At 42.7% G+C, this 18,025-nt stretch overlaps 1 protein-coding gene across 1 annotated transcript in view; it reads left to right on the top strand.

Moving 5' to 3' along the window:
- Positions 1-1,525: 1,525 nt before the first annotated feature.
- Positions 1,526-18,025, top strand: part of NEDD9 (neural precursor cell expressed, developmentally down-regulated 9) — a 47,550-nt gene continuing 31,050 nt past the window's right edge. Inside the window, exon 1 of the mRNA XM_003263510.4 lies at positions 1,526-1,702. Within this exon, the coding sequence (XP_003263558.2) occupies positions 1,691-1,702 (12 nt within the window). The 5' untranslated portion in view covers positions 1,526-1,690. The remainder of the gene's footprint in view (positions 1,703-18,025) is intronic.

Genomic DNA, 18,025 nt, shown 5'->3' with positions numbered 1-18,025 from the left:
TGTGTTCAGAAAGGCCTTGCACAATCCACTCAGGCTTATTTTTGCTCTAAGGACAAATGAGGAAAAGCAAGGCCTAATACAGGCTGGAACAGGTATGTCAACCTCATTAGGATGGCCTGGGGGGTCATGTCCCTGGAATCAGTGCCACATTGAACTGCATACTAACCTGCCAACCCTCTATCTGGAAACCACTTTTGCAGGACAGCTGCTCTCTCATTCCTTTTGCTTAGATCATAAAAGTAGAGTTTTCATCCATTGGGAATTTGTGTGTTAGAGGCGAAGGGAATCAGATCTGATCCAACTTGGTCAGGAAAAAAAAAATAAGGACTGATTTTTCCATCCAAGTCATGTAGTCTGGTTGGAGTGCATCCCACTCGGGGACAGCTATTGTCTGGATTCACCAAGTCTCAGTCTTGCCCAGGAAAAAGGAATTTTTCGCCTCACTGCTCTATCCTTGAGAAGAGTTGCAGAAGGTGACCATTTCTGTTTTCTGGGTGATTCTCTTTCTCTATAGAAATCCTAAAATGGAACCTTTATAGAAATTATGTTCTGTGCTTCACTGGACAGAGACTGGTCTTTTTAACCAGGCTCATCAAACAGTGGGCATTTTCGTTCTCCTGGATAATAAGTGTTGGTGGGTTAATGGGTCATCCTCAGGACAGAGGTCAGAAGGAAAAACACTGCGGTGTTCAAAGCTGGAGCTAGAAATGCCAGCCGTCAAAGAACACAGAACTCAGTGGACGGTGATGATGTATAGGGCGTGCACTGGCCAACCCCATCTGAGAGGTCACATCTAACCTTTATCCTCAGCAAAGCCACTGAAGGTCGCTCAATATGTGTGACCCGCAACTCTGAGGCCCTGGTGAGAAGCTGTCCAGAAAAACGCTGGTGCGTGTGCTAGAGGGTTCCTTTTCACTAAGGGAGAATTGTCTTCCAGCTCCTTGCAGACTGACATCGCAAAGTACTTTGAACGTTGAAAAGAACAAAAAAAGCAAACAGTCACACACGCACACACAAAGGAGGCGGGAGGAGGGGGAAAGAAAAAGGGACAGAGAGAGAGAGAGGTATCAGCAGGGGTGGTTAGTAAAAAGGGGCCCAGAGACAGAAAACCTTTTGTTCCCGGAGTTCGTTTCATGTAGAGATTGTGAGGTGAATGGCTTTGAAACGAAATGGGTTTATGAAGGAGTTGCTAGGTCACAGGAAGCGCGACTGTCAGACTGCTTTTGTGAATTCAGTTTCTTTAAAATTTGGGTTAATCTTAAAAAGAATGTATCTCCTTTTCCTGTTCTTTCTCTTTCTGTCTTCTTTTTTGGCGGGGGCGGGAGGACGGAGTAAGGTTCAAGACAGTTCCCCACTTTCTATTTTATTTTCCACCCTCTGATAAAGCAAAAAGAAGCGATCACATTACAAGTTCTTTGTCAGTTTTTCAGAATTAGGGGTGGGCAGGGCCTGAGCATTACCTTGTCCCACTAGCCAATGGCGGGGCGGCATGCAAATGAGGTCCGCGATCAGCCTGCCTCAGTCGCAACAGTGAGCTCAGAGACTTTAGGGAGGCGCTGCGACTGACAAGCGGCTCTGCCCGGGACCTTCTCGCTTTCATCTAGCGCTGCACTCAATGGAGGGGCGGGCACCGCAGTGCTTAATGCTGTCTAACTAGTGTAGGAAAACGGCTCAACCCACCGCTGCCGAAATGAAGTATAAGGTAAGAGAGTGCCTTTTACAGCTTTTCTTGCCAGCTGAAGGCTGTGCCTGCGGGTGTGTGCTTGTGTATGCGTGTTTTCTACTGTGACAGTCCCTTGTGTTTACCCGGAGAGTTCTAAGATGAGTCTCGGTCACTGAGGTTGGCATGCAAGCAGGCAAGCAAGCAGAGACCGGGTCTTTGAGACCTACTCCGGGGGTTCACAGTACACCCGAGTTCATTTGCTCTGTAAATTGCCGGAGAAGTACCTCGGTGAGAAGTTAAGACTTGGAGCCGCTTCACAGCAGCCACTGGAGATCAGAGGGTGTCTGACTTGAATCGCGGCAGGCATTGGCTCAAGTCTCCTTGGCTTCCCCAGGCCTGGCTTCCACTGCCCTGGGGAGCTGTAATAAGAGAGGAATGAGGACTGCATAGTCTGTCTCAGACTGGCTCTTAGTGCAAAGTTTTCCAGCCTTTGCTTTAATCGTTTGGTCTCAGAAGGAGTATGCCATATGCACTTTTGGTGGGAGAAATTAAAAGCCCAGATTACACAGCTGAGGATGGAAAATTTTGACTTCCTTATGTGATATTGGATGTAGGAATAAATAAGTATGAGCCATTTCTTGAAAACATTTTTATTGGAGTTTGAATGGGGTGAGAGTGCGAAGGCTCAGGCTCGCTCATTGTGCCTGAAAGCTTATAGTGTCATAGTCATAGTACTTCAGCAGCGTTATTCTCCAATGCATTTTACACCATTGTTTGTGTATTTTTCTTGCCAAAAGGATTTTTGACTTGCTCCATATATTCCCCCCTCCCCTTTTTCTTTTAAGTCACTCCCATCTAAGCAGGCAAGCAGCTTCCAGGGGACACAAAGCAGACTGCAATGAATTGGGCATGAATTGTTCTTGAATGATGAGTAGACATGAGTGCTAGTGCTACTGTTTTATTTTATGCTACTTTAAACAAAAGTGTTATTACTAAGATGGATTTGGGCAAGGGTGCTAGGCTTTTGGACTGACAATTTACATTAACTGTACACTAGCTAGAAGCTACTTCGCTCTTTTTCTAAATTTTTCTGGTCCATCCTTTTTTGATGTAAGGTTGTAAATACTTGGTCTAGCTGATAGCCACTGACTAGCCTCAGTAATAAAGCTTTTGTTCAAAAACTGTGAATCTTATTCAAAAGTTTTAAGTCTAAATGTCAGAAGTCTTTATTGTAATGCCTAGTTACCACTGTCTGAAGACACAGGTATCAGCTATTTCTGTTTCATCAGCTTTCTATTATCTTCATCAGTAGGGAAGATCAGAAGAAAGGGTCATCCTGAAGACTATTAATATTTGACTTTAGGATGCAACCAGAAACAAATCCCTCTACCTGGCAGGGAAGTAGTTTTTCTTAAAGTGGCTCACCCCATATTTCCTTATTTAGAACAATGATAGGACCAGATATTACTCAGCTTGGAGTGACTTTTTTGCTCCTCCTTTCCCTGTTGTTGAATAAGAACTGGCTTGCAGAAAAAAGAGAAAGTATGTTCATATGTCTATTATTGGAAAGTATAAATGGCTGAAATTAACATTGAGTGCTGTAATCTAGAAAGTGACGAAAGCGACAAAGTCTCAAGTCACTTTTATTCAATGAGCTCATCGTGTTTAGCTTTACTCTTTATGGAAAGAAAATCTAAAGGCAACTGATAAAGTGACTGACAGTGTAAACTGCAACTGGCATTCGTGGAGAAACCTGCTTCTCCACTGGGCTTTACTGTGTTGAACACCTTGCCAAATGATGTAAATACATGATTTTTATTAGCTTCTAGGCACCTTCACCAGCAAAAAAGCTAACTTCTCCGACCGAACAAATGACTTATGTCCTAGGATGACTATTAAATCAACCAATAGCTGAAGAAATCCACTTTCCTTTTTTATGAAGTTTTCTTTCTCTCTAGTTAATAATGAACAACTTTACTTCAGGAAAGGATTTTGTTATTGTAAGTAGAGGAGAGACACAAAAGTAATGAAGTAACATTAATTGAGACTTACTGTGACAATACAAGATTGTCATATTCAACTCTCCCAATAGCTCTACAAGGTGGGTATTATTTTTATACTCAATTTCAAATGACACAGAGAGGCTAAGTAATTTATCTAATGCCGCACAGCTAGAAAGTGGTGAGCCAGGATTAGAACTAAGGCGATCTGGCTCCAGAACTCATGACTTTAACCACTATTAAGAGAGAGAGAAAGAACTATCGTTGACCTCTCTAAAATATGGCCAGTGTTTTCTTCTCCCAGAAAGTTTAAGACTATTTCATCCCAAGTATTCCTACAGGATAATTTCTTTTTAAGACAGTAACTCTACAAAGCAGAATGAAATGCACGTTTGGCAGTTATTTGTTTAATTTGAGCCACTTAGATAGTAAAACCAGATAATTATTAGATTATAAAATCCCAGAGACAGGCATTATCTCTAAAATACTACGTTGCTCTATGCACTGTAAATTTAGCACAAACCTTAAAATGTTCACTGAAAGACTTATGAATCAGGCCCTATAAGATTGTGGTTATTAACCTGATTATCTGGTTTGGCTGCCCCAGGGATCACAACTATGGAACAACAAACCTTCACTTATTTTGCACTTAATATACATAGCTTCAGGCCAGGCAGCAATGTACTTGCAATAATCCTGAGAACTGTGGAATGTAAGCTATTACTCCGGGACAGACATTTCTGGTTAGCAAGTATCTAATCTGTCTTTATTTCCCTGTATGTTTTTTATTTGTCCACAGGAAGGTTGCAGTCACTGTCATATGTACCTAATTTTCCATTTCTCTTAGAAGGGATTCAGTCTGTGGTTATGTGATAGTAAATTATGGGGGCTTCATTTATTAAGAATTTTCTACAAAATCCCCTTCATATACAGAGCATGTTCTTAATTGGGCGGGTGTTGGGGGGGTTAGGTGATTGCCTCGATGGCCTTGGTTTGCTTACCCAGTGAAGGCTCCCTCCTGAGGGTCTGGAGGTGCATGGTTGTGCTGTTTGCCAGGAGGGTGATGGAAGGGTCTCTGCGCAGCTGTGTTTGAGCAGAAGCCCCCGAGACCCCGCCCCGTTTGTGCTTGCCAGGCCCGAGGCCCCGCCCACCTCAAGCCCAGCCGTAGCGGGGGCTCAGAGGCCACTTGGCCTGGCCGCTAATGGCTGAGCAGAGACGCTTTTGCGGCTTTGCCAAATTTCTGAGCCCTTACATGCCTACATTAAAATTCTAAATTATTTATCTCGTCTACCATACAACAAATTCATTCTTTAACGTTTTGACTGAAGAAAAATTACAGACAGAACTTAAAATGCCATTAAGAAAGCTGCATTCTGAAAGTCAGAGCCCTGTGTTCTGGTTGAATGGAGTAGGTCAGGGAAAGGAGAACCTGTGTGCTGTGAAGCGCTTTGGAAGGGACTTTGAAAGTATTCGTATTTTCTCAAGCAAGACTTAGGAAAATAATGACAGAGGGTCTTTGATTTAGTCAATGTGGTCATGTATAACCCATAAAATACCCAATTATTTCCTTGCTTTGATATTTTGGTTTAAAACGCTTTATTTTTCTCTATATGATTTTTGCAATCAGTCCAAATGTAGGACTCCTGCCCTTTTCTTTTTTAAACCTTGTGTGAGATCTATGGATTTAAAAGCACTAAAACATGCTTTGAAAAATATTAACTTGGTTATTTATGTGTTTATGCATTTATTTATTTATTTAGCAAACCCATTTGCAGAGCTAAATGGCTTACCTACACAGAGATAAAAGCCATTAGAGAACTGAAGGTGCCTGATAATACCAAATTTAGCAAGTTGCACAGTGCATAACATACCAAGGATTCCTTTAGCATCCTTTCCTTACTGGGATTCATGTCAGTCCTGTTCTCAGAATTCAGTGGTTCCCTGTCTCTCCCTTCACTCCAGTCTTCTGAAAAAAACACCTTCCTCTCCACTTTTCTTGTTTTCTTTTTTTTGAGATCAAGTCTCACTCTGTTGCCCAGGCTGGAGTGCAGTGGCACCATCTCAGCTCATTGCAACCTCTGCCTCCTGGGTTCAAGCGATTCTCCTGTCTCGGCCTCCTGAGTAGCTGGGATTACAGGTGCCCACCACCACGCCTGAAGAAGTTTTGTATTTTTAGTAGAGATGAGTTTCGCTGTGTTTGTCAGGCTGGTCTCGAACTCTTGACCTCAGGTGATCCACCTGCCTCAGGCTCCCAAAGTGCTGGGATTACAGGCATGAGCCACCGTGCCCGGCCTTTTTGCAAAATCCCTCCCACTTTCGTGCTTTTATGACCTCATTGGTTCTCCTTTTTTCTTCTTCTTCTTCTTTTCAGACTTTCCTTAATGCTTCTTTAATACTGACTTCGGTAGGTCTTACTTCCAACCCCCTAACCCCCAGGCCCCCCACCCGCATCTATCTACCGCCGCCCCCTCGCCCCCCACACACGGATGTGACACCTTTAATGCACATCCTGTAGCCCTCATTTTTCCTTCTCCTTAGACTCTGCTATGGGAAACCTTGGTCCCTCACTGCCCCCATTCATCTGCCTGTCTCTTTGCGCTTGCATGACTTGAGTGGCCCGTCAGTCCCGCTAGTAAAGTCTCCTCATCCCTCCACTCTGTTTAAACAATCAAACTCTGAAAGCTTTGTCTCCTGGACCATCCTATAATCCCTAAAATAGGCTGTTATGCTTTTCACCTCTGCCCTACTCTGTTAGCACTACCTTACTTATTAACCTCTTTCAATCAAATCATTATGTAAAGGATACCTGTAACTCAGATAGGTTGCCTACTGGGCCTGTTTAGTTTTAAGTAAACCCCACTGAATACGAGAGACCCACCCTTTATTTGTATGTAGAGGCAGATTGATCGAAAAGTCGTTGAATAAAAAGCACGATCTAGGGTCTGTGAAGTTTTGAGGGAGCCGAGACTTGGTGTTTTATGCTCTTGTGTTAGAGACATGATAGAGCATGGGCTTTGAAGAAAGGCATTTCTGTTCCTTATGGCTTATAGCTCTGTGACCTTAGACAAGTTTAGCTCTCTAAGCCTCATTTTACAGCATTATCTGTAAAATAGGGATAAGAATAACTGCCTCATACTATTGTTCGAAGACCTGGGATACTATATGAATGAAGTACTTACTATGGCTCTTGGCATATAGTAAGCAGACAATGCTAGCTGGCTCCAGCTCTCTTTGTATAATAGATGTTCAATAGATGTTGAAAGGATGGTATGTACTCAAGACTTGGTGACAGAATTATGTCAAAATCCCAGTTACTAGGTTGAGATGGTTGAATATTGTTGAGTATTCCGTGGGCCTGGGTGTGTATTGTAAGCATAGGGCCCTAACAGCATATAGCCCCACTTGCTAATATACTAATGACTTGGTTCCTTCATTATTGCTCGTTGGACTCAACATTCCTGAAATTACAAGACTTTGTTCATAGAAGACAAAATGTATACACAAATAGCCATTTAAGAGGATCTTAACACTATATGGCATAGTAAAAAAAAAAAAACCAGGGGCTTTGTTTCAAATCCCACTTTTGTTACCAACAGTATGGTTTTATGCAAGCTACTTTAAGCCTTCTTTTCCTCATTTATAAAATGAGAACAATACCTGTCTTATCAGATAGTTATAGGATACAATAAATGACAATTCTCCTTTCCAACAGATATTAGGCATTTAATAAATGGCAGATATTATATGATGTTATATACACATACACACAAAGATATACAGATATATACATATGGAAGTTTTCTAAAGATAAAAGTGTTTAAGAGGAAAAATTCACCAGAATTGTTTACCCATAACAGAAATATCAGTGAGGAAGAGAAAGTGGTCAATTCAAAAAACCAAAGGTAAAATCCAAAGAATGTAAGTTGGGAGTACATGAGAAGTTCAGGGTGAAATCTCTTATCCAATTGCAGTCAATTAGAATGACATAAATGTAAAGTAAGAGGTCTTGGTTGTCTATGTTTAGATCACTTTAGGGTCAGAAAGAAATCGAAACTGATTGGTTTGAAATGCCAACCACTAGGACCAAGGCAATACTCTGCAAGAACATATAGGCTGAATTACCAAGACTTCTCGCCAAGACAAATGAAACAGGGCCATTGGGAAGAAATACTATATTTCTAACTTAAAATGCCAGAGAGTAACTGACAGTTTCTTAGGTGACAGATGATTGCAAAGAGTACGGGCATGAAAAGGGGGCACACACAAAAAAAACCCTGTTTGTACTTTGCCAACAACACCCCCCTCCATCTTATTTACTTTGAACATTCCAGCCATCTCTCTGTAGTAATTCCTGCTGGCTAATGAGGATTCCACACGGCTAGGGAACATGACAGCCTGCAAAGGATTATTTTCCTGAACAATCTGCATTTTAAGATAAGTAACCTTGTTGGTAACCTTTTCTACCCTTCACTGGAAAGGGTGACTCTCTTTGAAGATAGTTTGACTAAACAATGAGATCTAGGTGAATTTGAGGTAGAACGGGCACTCCAGAAATATGGGTAGTGGTGGAGCTGACAGCAGTTTTTCATGGTTGAGGTAGGGAGTGGAGGCAGCTCTCATGGAGATATTAAAGTTGCCAGTGGAATGTTTTCCAATACACATGCCTGGGCCCCACAATGGATACTAAATCCCAGTTATTCTTTAAAAAAAAAAAAAAAAAGGCTGGGCACGGTGGCTCACGCCTGTAACCCCAGCACTTTGGGAGGCCGAAGCAGGTGGATCACAAGGTCAGGAGATCGAGACCATCATGGCTAACACAGTGAAACCCCATCTCTACTAAAAATACAAAAAATTAGCTGGGCGTGGTGGCGGTCACTTGTAATCCCAGCTACTTGGGAGGCTAAGGCAGGAGAATGGCTTGAACCCGGGAGGCGGAGCTTGCAGTGAGCCGAGATCGTGCCACTGCACTCCAGCCTGGGTGACAGAGCGAGACTCTGTCTCAAAACAAACAAACAAACAAACAAACAAACAAAACAGCTAGTCTCTTTCTCCCTAATCCCCTCACTAACCACTACTGGTGCTTCTGGTGCTTACACAGTGTCTAAGTAGGTAGTTCATTATCCTTATTCAAAGGCTGGATCCAGTGATTTGTAAGTGTCATGTTTCTTTGCAAATCTCAGTCTTGCGAATTAGAATTCCCCCTGATATGTCTAACATGTCAAGGTAATAGTTATATGATGTTACTGAAAATGTCCCTCACGTGAAATGTTATGTTTATGCCCACAGGAAACAAAGATTGAGCAACCATGAATACGTAAAAGTGAAACCATTTCAAGCAACAAAAATATTTGATAGCTGTTTTGAAATTAATTTTAATTCCTATTTTTACTGTGTGTATGTGTGGTTGGGGGGCAGGGGGGCGGTGGATGGATTAATTATCTGTGAAACCCAATAGAAAGTAGCAGTAACCAAAACATGTAAAGTTCAGATTTGAACGAGATCTCCTGTCTACTTATTAAGGCATTATGCATTTAGATAATATGATGTGTCATTAATGTTTTTCCTAGGTTTTATTGATTAGGCAGAAACACTGTGCTATCTCTTGGTAACTATGAGTTAGCCTTAATCTCAGTGATTCATGACAGTCCACTTGTTTTCCTTAATTTAATGCCTCACTCCCACAGGAGATGAGGCTAACTGAGGACTCATCTAGAGGACTCTTTAAGAATGAGCTGGGCTTATCTGCCCCCCAACACCCTCCGCCTCCCAAAATAACCATAACAGGCAAAGCCAGCACACAGAAAATGGCAGTCAAGTGGACTTCTAGACACTCCAGCTACTTCTGAGTCTTTAGTGTCAGGACACATCAGTCATCTGTCGATGAGATTTTTTTTTCTTTTCCTTTTATTCTTTCGTTCTTGTTACTAGTCATTGTGGCATGACTGAGAGTTTGGCAGGAAATGGGTTCGTGGACCCACAGTACAGTCACACTAGCACAGCAGCATGGGCCTAGCAAAATGTTGAGCCCTCTTTCCCTTGCGTGCTCCCCTGGGGCAGAAGTCCAGTGTTATCTCCGCGTCCCTGACCCTCTCCACTCAGAGCCCAGCATGACAAGCACACCTTTAAATGGGCTCAAGGAAGGGAATAGCAGAAATGAACGCAGCCCGACAGCCTCCTCTCTCTTAATAACCCCTATCACTGTGGAGCTGGACTTCTAGGCTATTTCACAGAGGCCCAGAGGCACTGGAATAGATCTCATTTCCTTACAGGCATCACCTTGTCAATTAGAGAACACATACGTTGATTGAATTTAGGATTCTTATCAGTGCCTAGCTCTTTTTCTCCCAAATCCGAAATTCAACCGTGGCAGATCCATAATCAAGAAATATACTTGCATTCCCATCCTTTGTTGTTGGTTTCAAAAATATTTCTTTTTTGTGAGTATGTATCCATGTTTTACAAACCAAAAAAATGGGACATATGGTCTGACAAAGGGAAGGATATTTGAACCTGGGGACTGCCTGGGAGAGTCCGGAAACACGTGGTCTCTCTAAAGACTGTCATCAAGAGCTGCTCCTGAGATTAATCCACTGTCGAAGGCATTATCCCATCTCCCTTACAGCAGCCTTTTGCAGGAAACTATCTAAGATGTTGTGTGTTTTTTTTTCATTGACTTGTAAATAACAAGGTGCTCCCTTTCCTTTTCCTTAAAGAAATAGGCATCTTTAGAAATAAAGTCATGTCCATTTTGAAATAAGAACTTGTTTGGAACACCTGAGAGTGTTAAGCAGTGCGGGGGATTTGCATCCAATTGTTCTTGCGTTAAACCTGGCATGGGCGCTCTCGCCTCATAGCCCGCAGCACCTGAATCAAGCCTCCTGCCTCCCTTATTAAGATCTTAATTACAGACTCAGCTTAGTTCATTGCTGAAGGGAAAGAATTTCATTTCTCTGAAGTGTGTCTGTTTTTTGGTGTGGCAGGTGTAATCATGATGAGATCATTTCTGGGTTGTTGTTGTTTTTTCTTCCTAGAGGAATTTTTTTTTTCCAAGGGGAGGAATACAGTTCTTAAGACACAATTTCATGAGCTCATCTTGGCGCAGTAATAATAACTGTGCTTTGATTTTATAGAGACCATTTTTTTCTGAAGAAATCAGAGCATTTGGAGTAAATAATTTCATGATTCCTCATATTTTTATAAAGAAGAACATGTCTATTAATAGTCTTAAAACGTGAAGTCTGAAGCTAGACCCTCCTGATTCAGTCTGGTGTCCATTCCTCTATCCAGGGTTTCTCAACCTTGGCACTATTGACATGTAGGGCCAGGTCACTGTTTGTGGTGGGGGCTGTCCTGTACGCTGTAGGATGTTTAGCAACATCCCTGGCCACTCTACCCACTAGATGCCAGTAACACACATGTGCATGCACGTGCACACGCACACACACACACACACACACGTTGTGACAACCAAAAAATGCCACTAAACATTGCGTGTACCCAGAGGGGACAAAAATCCTCCTAGTTGAGAAGCAGTGGTCTAATCTCTTCTACTCCTTCTGCTTAAAAATAACTGCCCTACTTGTTTTGTGTGACAGAAGAACAAAAATACCCCCATAGAACTGATTGCCATAATTTTATCATTACTGATGTTGAGCTTAATGTAACAGGTCCTAACCAAAAAGCAACTTCCTCTTACAGGCCTAGCCCCAGTTTGTTTCAGTGAATACCACAAAATACTAAGAAGCGCAGAGTTTCATTCAAGTCAAATGTAAAACCCATCAAACCATCTCTAAGGCAACTTTAAAGTATTTCTCTGGCTTCTGTCTCTACAATATGCACCTCATCATGGAACATGCATTTAGAGCTGGGTCTTTAAGAAAGCTATTTTATTCTCATAAACTAGTGTATAACATGTGCGTGTAAGAGCTTGTCTCTCCACCTCGGCACTGAACAATTTCACAATGAGGGTTTTTTGTTCCCTTTGCTCCTGCCACCTTTCCCCTGTTTCTAACTGAGAAGCTGCAGCTTCAAAAACTCTTCCTTGAGACAGCTTAGTGGCTGCATTGCTGACAGTGTGTGACTGTAAACACCTCTCAGCCAAGTGTGTGAATCTGTTTTCTAAAACTCTCTGAGGACCTCACAAGTGAAGTAGATAATACCAATCAGGCACCAAATCCAGGTCAGGTGACAGCTAAAAGAGTTCCAGGGAGGGTGGCATCCCATTTACATCAACTCGGTTCTGGCTGGGAGATGGACAACAGTTGCCAGGATGTGTATGCATTTGTATTGGTGGGTTTAGTTATAACCTTGGGCTGCATAGCTTGGTGAAGGAAGATAAGATAGACAGGAATGTGAAAATAGGAACCTCTTTTTCTTCTTTCAAACACCTTATCCGATGTTATAACTTGTGCATTTTGACTTTGAGAAATGACATCATTTTTGGAAGTATATTGTAATATAGTAGATTGGAGTCTCCTACTCCATTAAAACTTAATTCTTATTTCTCTTCCCTGAGTACCTGGATGTTAAAGGGATTTGTCTAGACAGGCAGATAGATATGATCCAGTGCCAACACTGTAATGCTGGCTGAAATCCAGAAGGTTGTTTTATTGTTAATAAAATCTATCTTGTGGGTGGGTGGGTGTCAGGCCTTCATCATTATATGGTGCCTATCAGATTTATCTACGGGCAGAACCCTGAAAAGAGCTTGTGCCTGCCCCACATTTTTGACCCCTTGCTAAGATACTGTACTGAAATCTATCAAAATCAGGCAACCTGGGACAAATGCTTCGAGATTCCAAGGCTTAATAGCAACAGTGCTGACTTCTAAGATGGAGAAGATTCTCAGGAAGGGCATCCTTGTCCGGTGGGAAAAAATTCTAGATTAAGAGGTGAACCAGATGCTAGCTCTGGCTCTGCTGCTAATCTAATAAGAGACCCTCTGGGCTGTAAAATAAGGAGATTGGGTTAGAATGGTTCCTTCTTACTCTGAAATTCTACTCTAATCAACTCTGGTCAAGGTATGGGTGACTTCTGGTTCTAATACCTATAAAAAAACCTAGGTGTTCTTCCACCTTCTTTTTTTCTTTTTCTTTTTTTTTTTTTTTTTTTTTTTTTTGAGACAGAGTCTCACTCTGTCACCCAGGCTGGAGTGCAATGGCATGATCTCAGCTCACTGCAACCTCCGCCTCCCGGGTTTAAGCAATTCTCCTGCCTCAGCCTTCCGAGTAACTAAAACTACAGGTGCACACCGCCATGCCTGGCTAATTTTTTGTATTTTAGTAGAGACGAGGTTTCACCATGTTGCCCAGGCTGGTTGCAAACTCCTGAGCTCAGGCAATCTGCCCACCTCAGCCTCCCAAAGTGCTGGGATTACAGGTGTGAGCCACCATGCCCAGCCTCCACCTTCTTTAAGACTCTCAGGACTTGCTTCGGTAAACCTAAAGACCACAGATGGTGAAAAATAGAACTCAGCAGTCAAATTCATCTTCCACTGTGGGCCAGGAAATAATAGAAGTTGACTGTGATATTGCACATATACACACATATATGCAAATCTGCCTACTAACTCTTTGCCCTAAGATTTTGTTGGTTACATAGTAAACAAATCCTAGCACATGAATGTGTCTGTCCAGCATGAACCCTAAATCAAGCAAGAATAGATGGCATTCATTCAAGTATAGGGAAGGAGAGGAACCCAGCTTTTGAGGAAACCCTTTTTAATTGCACAGCTCTGCTGTCCATATCATGTTACCAAATCTGGTCAGATAGAGATTTCTTTCTGAGATCCAAATATCCAAATTTGCAATGAGCATCAGATCTTTTCACCAGTCCTCAAAAAGTAACCTCACTTTGGTATATGAGCCACCAAAATAGTGCTGGGTTCCAAATGTTCCTTCATCAGATAGGATTGGCCAGTGTGGAAGAGATGTTAAGATTCCCAGGCCCTGGATCCACAACCACACACAGGCGCTGCCCCACAGCACATCCAAGGAGTATTAACAGCTTCTCTTGCCATGTCAAAGAGTAGCTTCGGGAGACAAGAATCTAATGTCAGTTTCTCAAACCTTCTCCCACTCAGCCATGCTCAAAAGAGAATGCTATAGCTAAAGTTCACAAAGCTGGAAAATCTAAGAAAACTTGAGGACTTGGGGCAAAGTGAATGACGTCAAGATTCAGAGAGGGTCCAAGGTACTCATGTAAGCTTCGTAACTGTCATAGGGGTCTAGAAGAAGCACTTTCCAGAAAATAAAAATTACTGCCTGAAATGCAGTCTGGGTGCCAGAGGAGGCCTTGTGAGAAATGCTGAATACCCCTCACCAGTGGGCAGAAGGATGCCAGGGATTAGTGGGACAAAGTGGGGTCCTGCTTTTGCCTTTCTGTGAGCTCCATTCAGCTCACCTAGTGAAAAGTGTGTCAGAACACAGTCGACAAATAGCACTGGGAAAAAAATTAGCATATCTTATATGATATAATAACTTATCATATCTTCTGTCTCCTGTATTGAAAGCTTCATGCCTGTGACTTCATAATCTCAAGAGGAACCAACTCAAAAAATTCAACATTCCAGATCTTCAGATGCAAGAACCTAAGTGTAAACCAAGTATTCTGAGAATTAAAATCCTGACACTTATAGATATCCATGTTTTCTGACTATGGCTGTTTCCTTCTTTGGAGAGAGCCCACATCCCCCTCTATCCCAAAGGTGATGGTGGGAAGGAGAGGAGAAATGTAGCCAAAATGGTTTGCAGTTCTCAGACCAAAGCCGGTTTTCGTCAGTATGCACAAAAGCACGTGAGCCTTTCTCTTCCCCGTTGTGCCCTGAGACTGACCTTGACAATGTTCATCCCTCAGCCGCCTGCCTTAGGACTGACTTCCTTGATGATGGCCATTTCCTTGAATGTGTCTGTTTCCCGGGGTCTGTCCTCTGCATGCATGCATTTGTGCGTGCAGGCACGCAAACCCATAAGAGTCCAGGCTAAAGTTTTGGGGGACTGGGTACAGGAAAATCATGTCATTGAGAATGGGGCAACCCTGAGGCCATGACATGACAAATCCCCTGCATGACAAATATAGAATGAAGTAAAAATAATTAGAGGAAGCCGGGCCATTGATGATGCTATCGGTCTTAGTGGGGTGATACACCAGACATTGTGTCTCATTTCTCTTCAAACGACCGCATGAGTGGTCATGGAAACTACAAGTCACACCTCTCCGTATTTGGAAAAGCAGATCGTTGCTCTGACATAGGAGTAATAAGCTTTCTTGACATTTTGATAGCAGTGAGGGAAGGGGAAAAAAGGCAGGGAGGAGTTGGAGGTGGGGTGAGGGGTAGAAGTCGTCACGTGACCTAGAGCTCTCTGTACCAGCGTTCCGGTCAACTGTACAGTATTTTCTTCCCACTCCTCAGGCATAGCTTGGGAACCAGGAACAGCAGAACCCAAGTGGTCTGGCAAAGTGTTTGAATGGTGCTCTGTCACCTCGTGCCAAAAGCAGTTTGCTACACTGAAGGGAGAAAGGCTCTTAAAAGAGACCATTGTGTTTAATCTCACTGGGATGGTCAGTTCCTCTTGGCCTTCCTGTTTGCTCCGTAGTTGCGAACACTAGTTTCAGGGGGGTCAGGCTCCCGATCTGCGTCATTATCCTGTTTAAATAGGGAGGGGCAGGCACTTTCCTGCTGTCTGTCTCCCATAGTCTCTGGCTGTGAGGCTTGAGTGACTTGGACATGACATTTCTCTTTCTGGTTCATTCATTTTCACCACTTCCATCTGAAAATTCTAACCAAATGTCTTGCTGAATTCTGTAAGTAAAACAATTTCACCCTCCCTGCAGACAATGAGGAAATCAGAGTCCAGAATCCATTTCAACTTAGCAAACATTTAATGAGTCTATATTTTGTTTCAGATACTGGGGTAAAGTTCCAGAAATGCAAAAGGAATTTGCATCTCTGAACTTAAGGAGTTCACAGTCTTGAACAGGGCAATCTAAGTTGTACTGTAAAGAAATAGTATGATCAAGAACTGGGAAGGGAAACAGCCTTTGGATAGATACCCATTCTGGTTAAATGGAAGATAGGTTTCGAGGGAGGAAGGAGTTTAATGCAGGAAAGCCAACTGGGAAGCAATTTCTGTGCTACAGGAAAAAAAAAAAAAGCTGCTGAAGACCTGAATGAAGGGTGGCAGTGAGGTGGAAAGCAGGGCCCCACTGATGGGTTGCAGGTCATGAAGAGACACAGCAAACCTCTGCGGCTCCTACTGCGCAGCTGTGTGAATGCTGTTAACCAAGCAAAGCAAAGCAGGAGAGAAAAGCGTTTGCACTTGCTTTTAGAGAGGAAGATGCCCATTAGACTGGATATAAGGGACTGGAATGCAGAAGAAATATCCAGCGAAGACTATGGCTTTAGAAATTATCAGTGTGTTCAGATGCCATCTCATAGATGGGATTTCCTATAAAGAGTAAGCACATAGCTGAGAAGAGGAAAGTGCAAAGGACAAATCTCTTTGGAACATGATCACTTTAGGGATGGGAAAAAGATTTAGTCTCCGATGGAGAATGAGGATGAGTGGTCAAGAGAAGAGGGAGAACTAAAAAGTGGTATCATGGAGGCCAGAAGAAGACAGTTTCAAGGAAGCTTGGGCTGGGGATCAAGGCTAGAGGCTGCTGCAATCAGGGTTCCCTCAGATAGGGCTCATGATCCTAAACGCTGATTTGCAATCCTGATTAGAGCCACAGCTTGTGTTGCACCTGTATTTCACTTGACTAAATTCTTTCCTAATTCTGGACCTGAAGACAAGAGGCCTGAATTCCTGTCTCAGCTCTAAGACTTTCTTGCCAGGTGAGCTGGCAAATCATTAACTTCTTGAGGCTCATTTTTTTCTTTTGTAAAGTGAAAGGATTGGACGGTAATTGTTTAAAGTTCCTTCTGGCTTTCAAGTTCTGTGCCCTAACTGTTTTGGTGTTTTGCCAAGCTCTAGCTGCATTGCTAACTGCCAGCCTTTGGAGACTAACCATCCAACTGGATATAGAGTTACATAGCTCTCTTATCTCTCCTTGATTTGTTTCTGTGTTGACCTTCCCTACCCTGGAGATAAATATCCAAGGGGGTGAGGCGGGCAGGAGAAAGAATAGATCTCGAGTAGATGAAACTGCCTCTCTGGGGTTTTTCTAAGATAGCAGATCATCAGCGTCTGACTTTGTGGCTCAAGGAATCACACCTCTGCACTGAAGGAGAGGGTCCCTCCACCTCCTTGCCAGAAGAATTCATTCTTGATTTTCCTACTTACGAGTGATGTGCACTTTTGAATGAGATGGTTTATGGTCCAGCTGAAATTCATTTGGCTATTACGGTCTTACTGAAACCATGCGCCAACACCAAATCTTTTCGAAAGCCCAACTCCTGCCCCATGCCTTTCCCTACTTGCTGATGTATTATCTGTGTTGGAATCTGATGAGATTTATCCATAATTTATCAAGTAGTATCATTATTAATATGTTGTCTCAGAAGTTCCCTTGAATGCAACCAATGGTTTCACTATTGCTGTTTGTAGGCAGATACTCAACAAGAGGTTGCAGTGACAAGAACTCATTCATAATTCAGAAATATACTGCTTTAAGATAACAGTTCTTCTGAAATGTAATCGTGAGCAAGATAAATATCAGATAGGTACAAAACATATATAATAGCATCATTGGAATAGGACCAAGCCTGGACTGCAAATGGAAAGGAGGCAAGGAGGGGAGGGAGCCTGAAGCCCAAGGGCCATCTAGCAAATTAAATAAAACATCACCATAGCTTACCAAAGACCAAAACTAAGGCCCAAAGGGGTGCTGTTGCCTGGCAAAGTAACACAGCTAGAACCCAAGACCCCAGATATCCAATTTATTCCATAGACATGAAAAGAAGAACCGGTCCTCTTCAGAACTTTATCCTATAATGGAACTGAGCCCAGTAACAAGGATGCTGCGTGGCTGAGCTAAGGTAGTTTAAAGTTCTGGAAAGAGGATTAAACTGAAAGAACACAATTCTCTTTCCATCGCTGCCAACAGTGTGGCCTTGGGCAAATGATAAACTGGCTTCCCCAAATCTATTTCCTCATCTGTGACACAAGGGCATTGTGTCAAGGTGATTTCTAAAGGTCTCTGGAGCTGTGAGCTTCGGTTTAGGAGAGTGGCTGGATGTAGACATTGGCTCTCTGTAGCTTGCACAGATATTAAATAACTCACACTCCTGTTCAGCCAAGGCTGAGAATACGTATCGGTGTGTGAATAGGCTGGTGCTGGGGTCCTGGCTACTAACAGCAGTGTCAAGCTGTGCCTGAAACCTAATCTCTATGGGCACTGAGGAAGACCGCTGGGAAGTCTT

The sequence above is a fragment of the Nomascus leucogenys genome, chromosome 8, assembly GCF_006542625.1.
Source record: "Nomascus leucogenys isolate Asia chromosome 8, Asia_NLE_v1, whole genome shotgun sequence".
In the NCBI taxonomy this organism is placed as follows: Eukaryota; Metazoa; Chordata; class Mammalia; order Primates; family Hylobatidae; genus Nomascus; species Nomascus leucogenys.
This window is presented reverse-complemented; position numbering and strand designations above follow the sequence as displayed.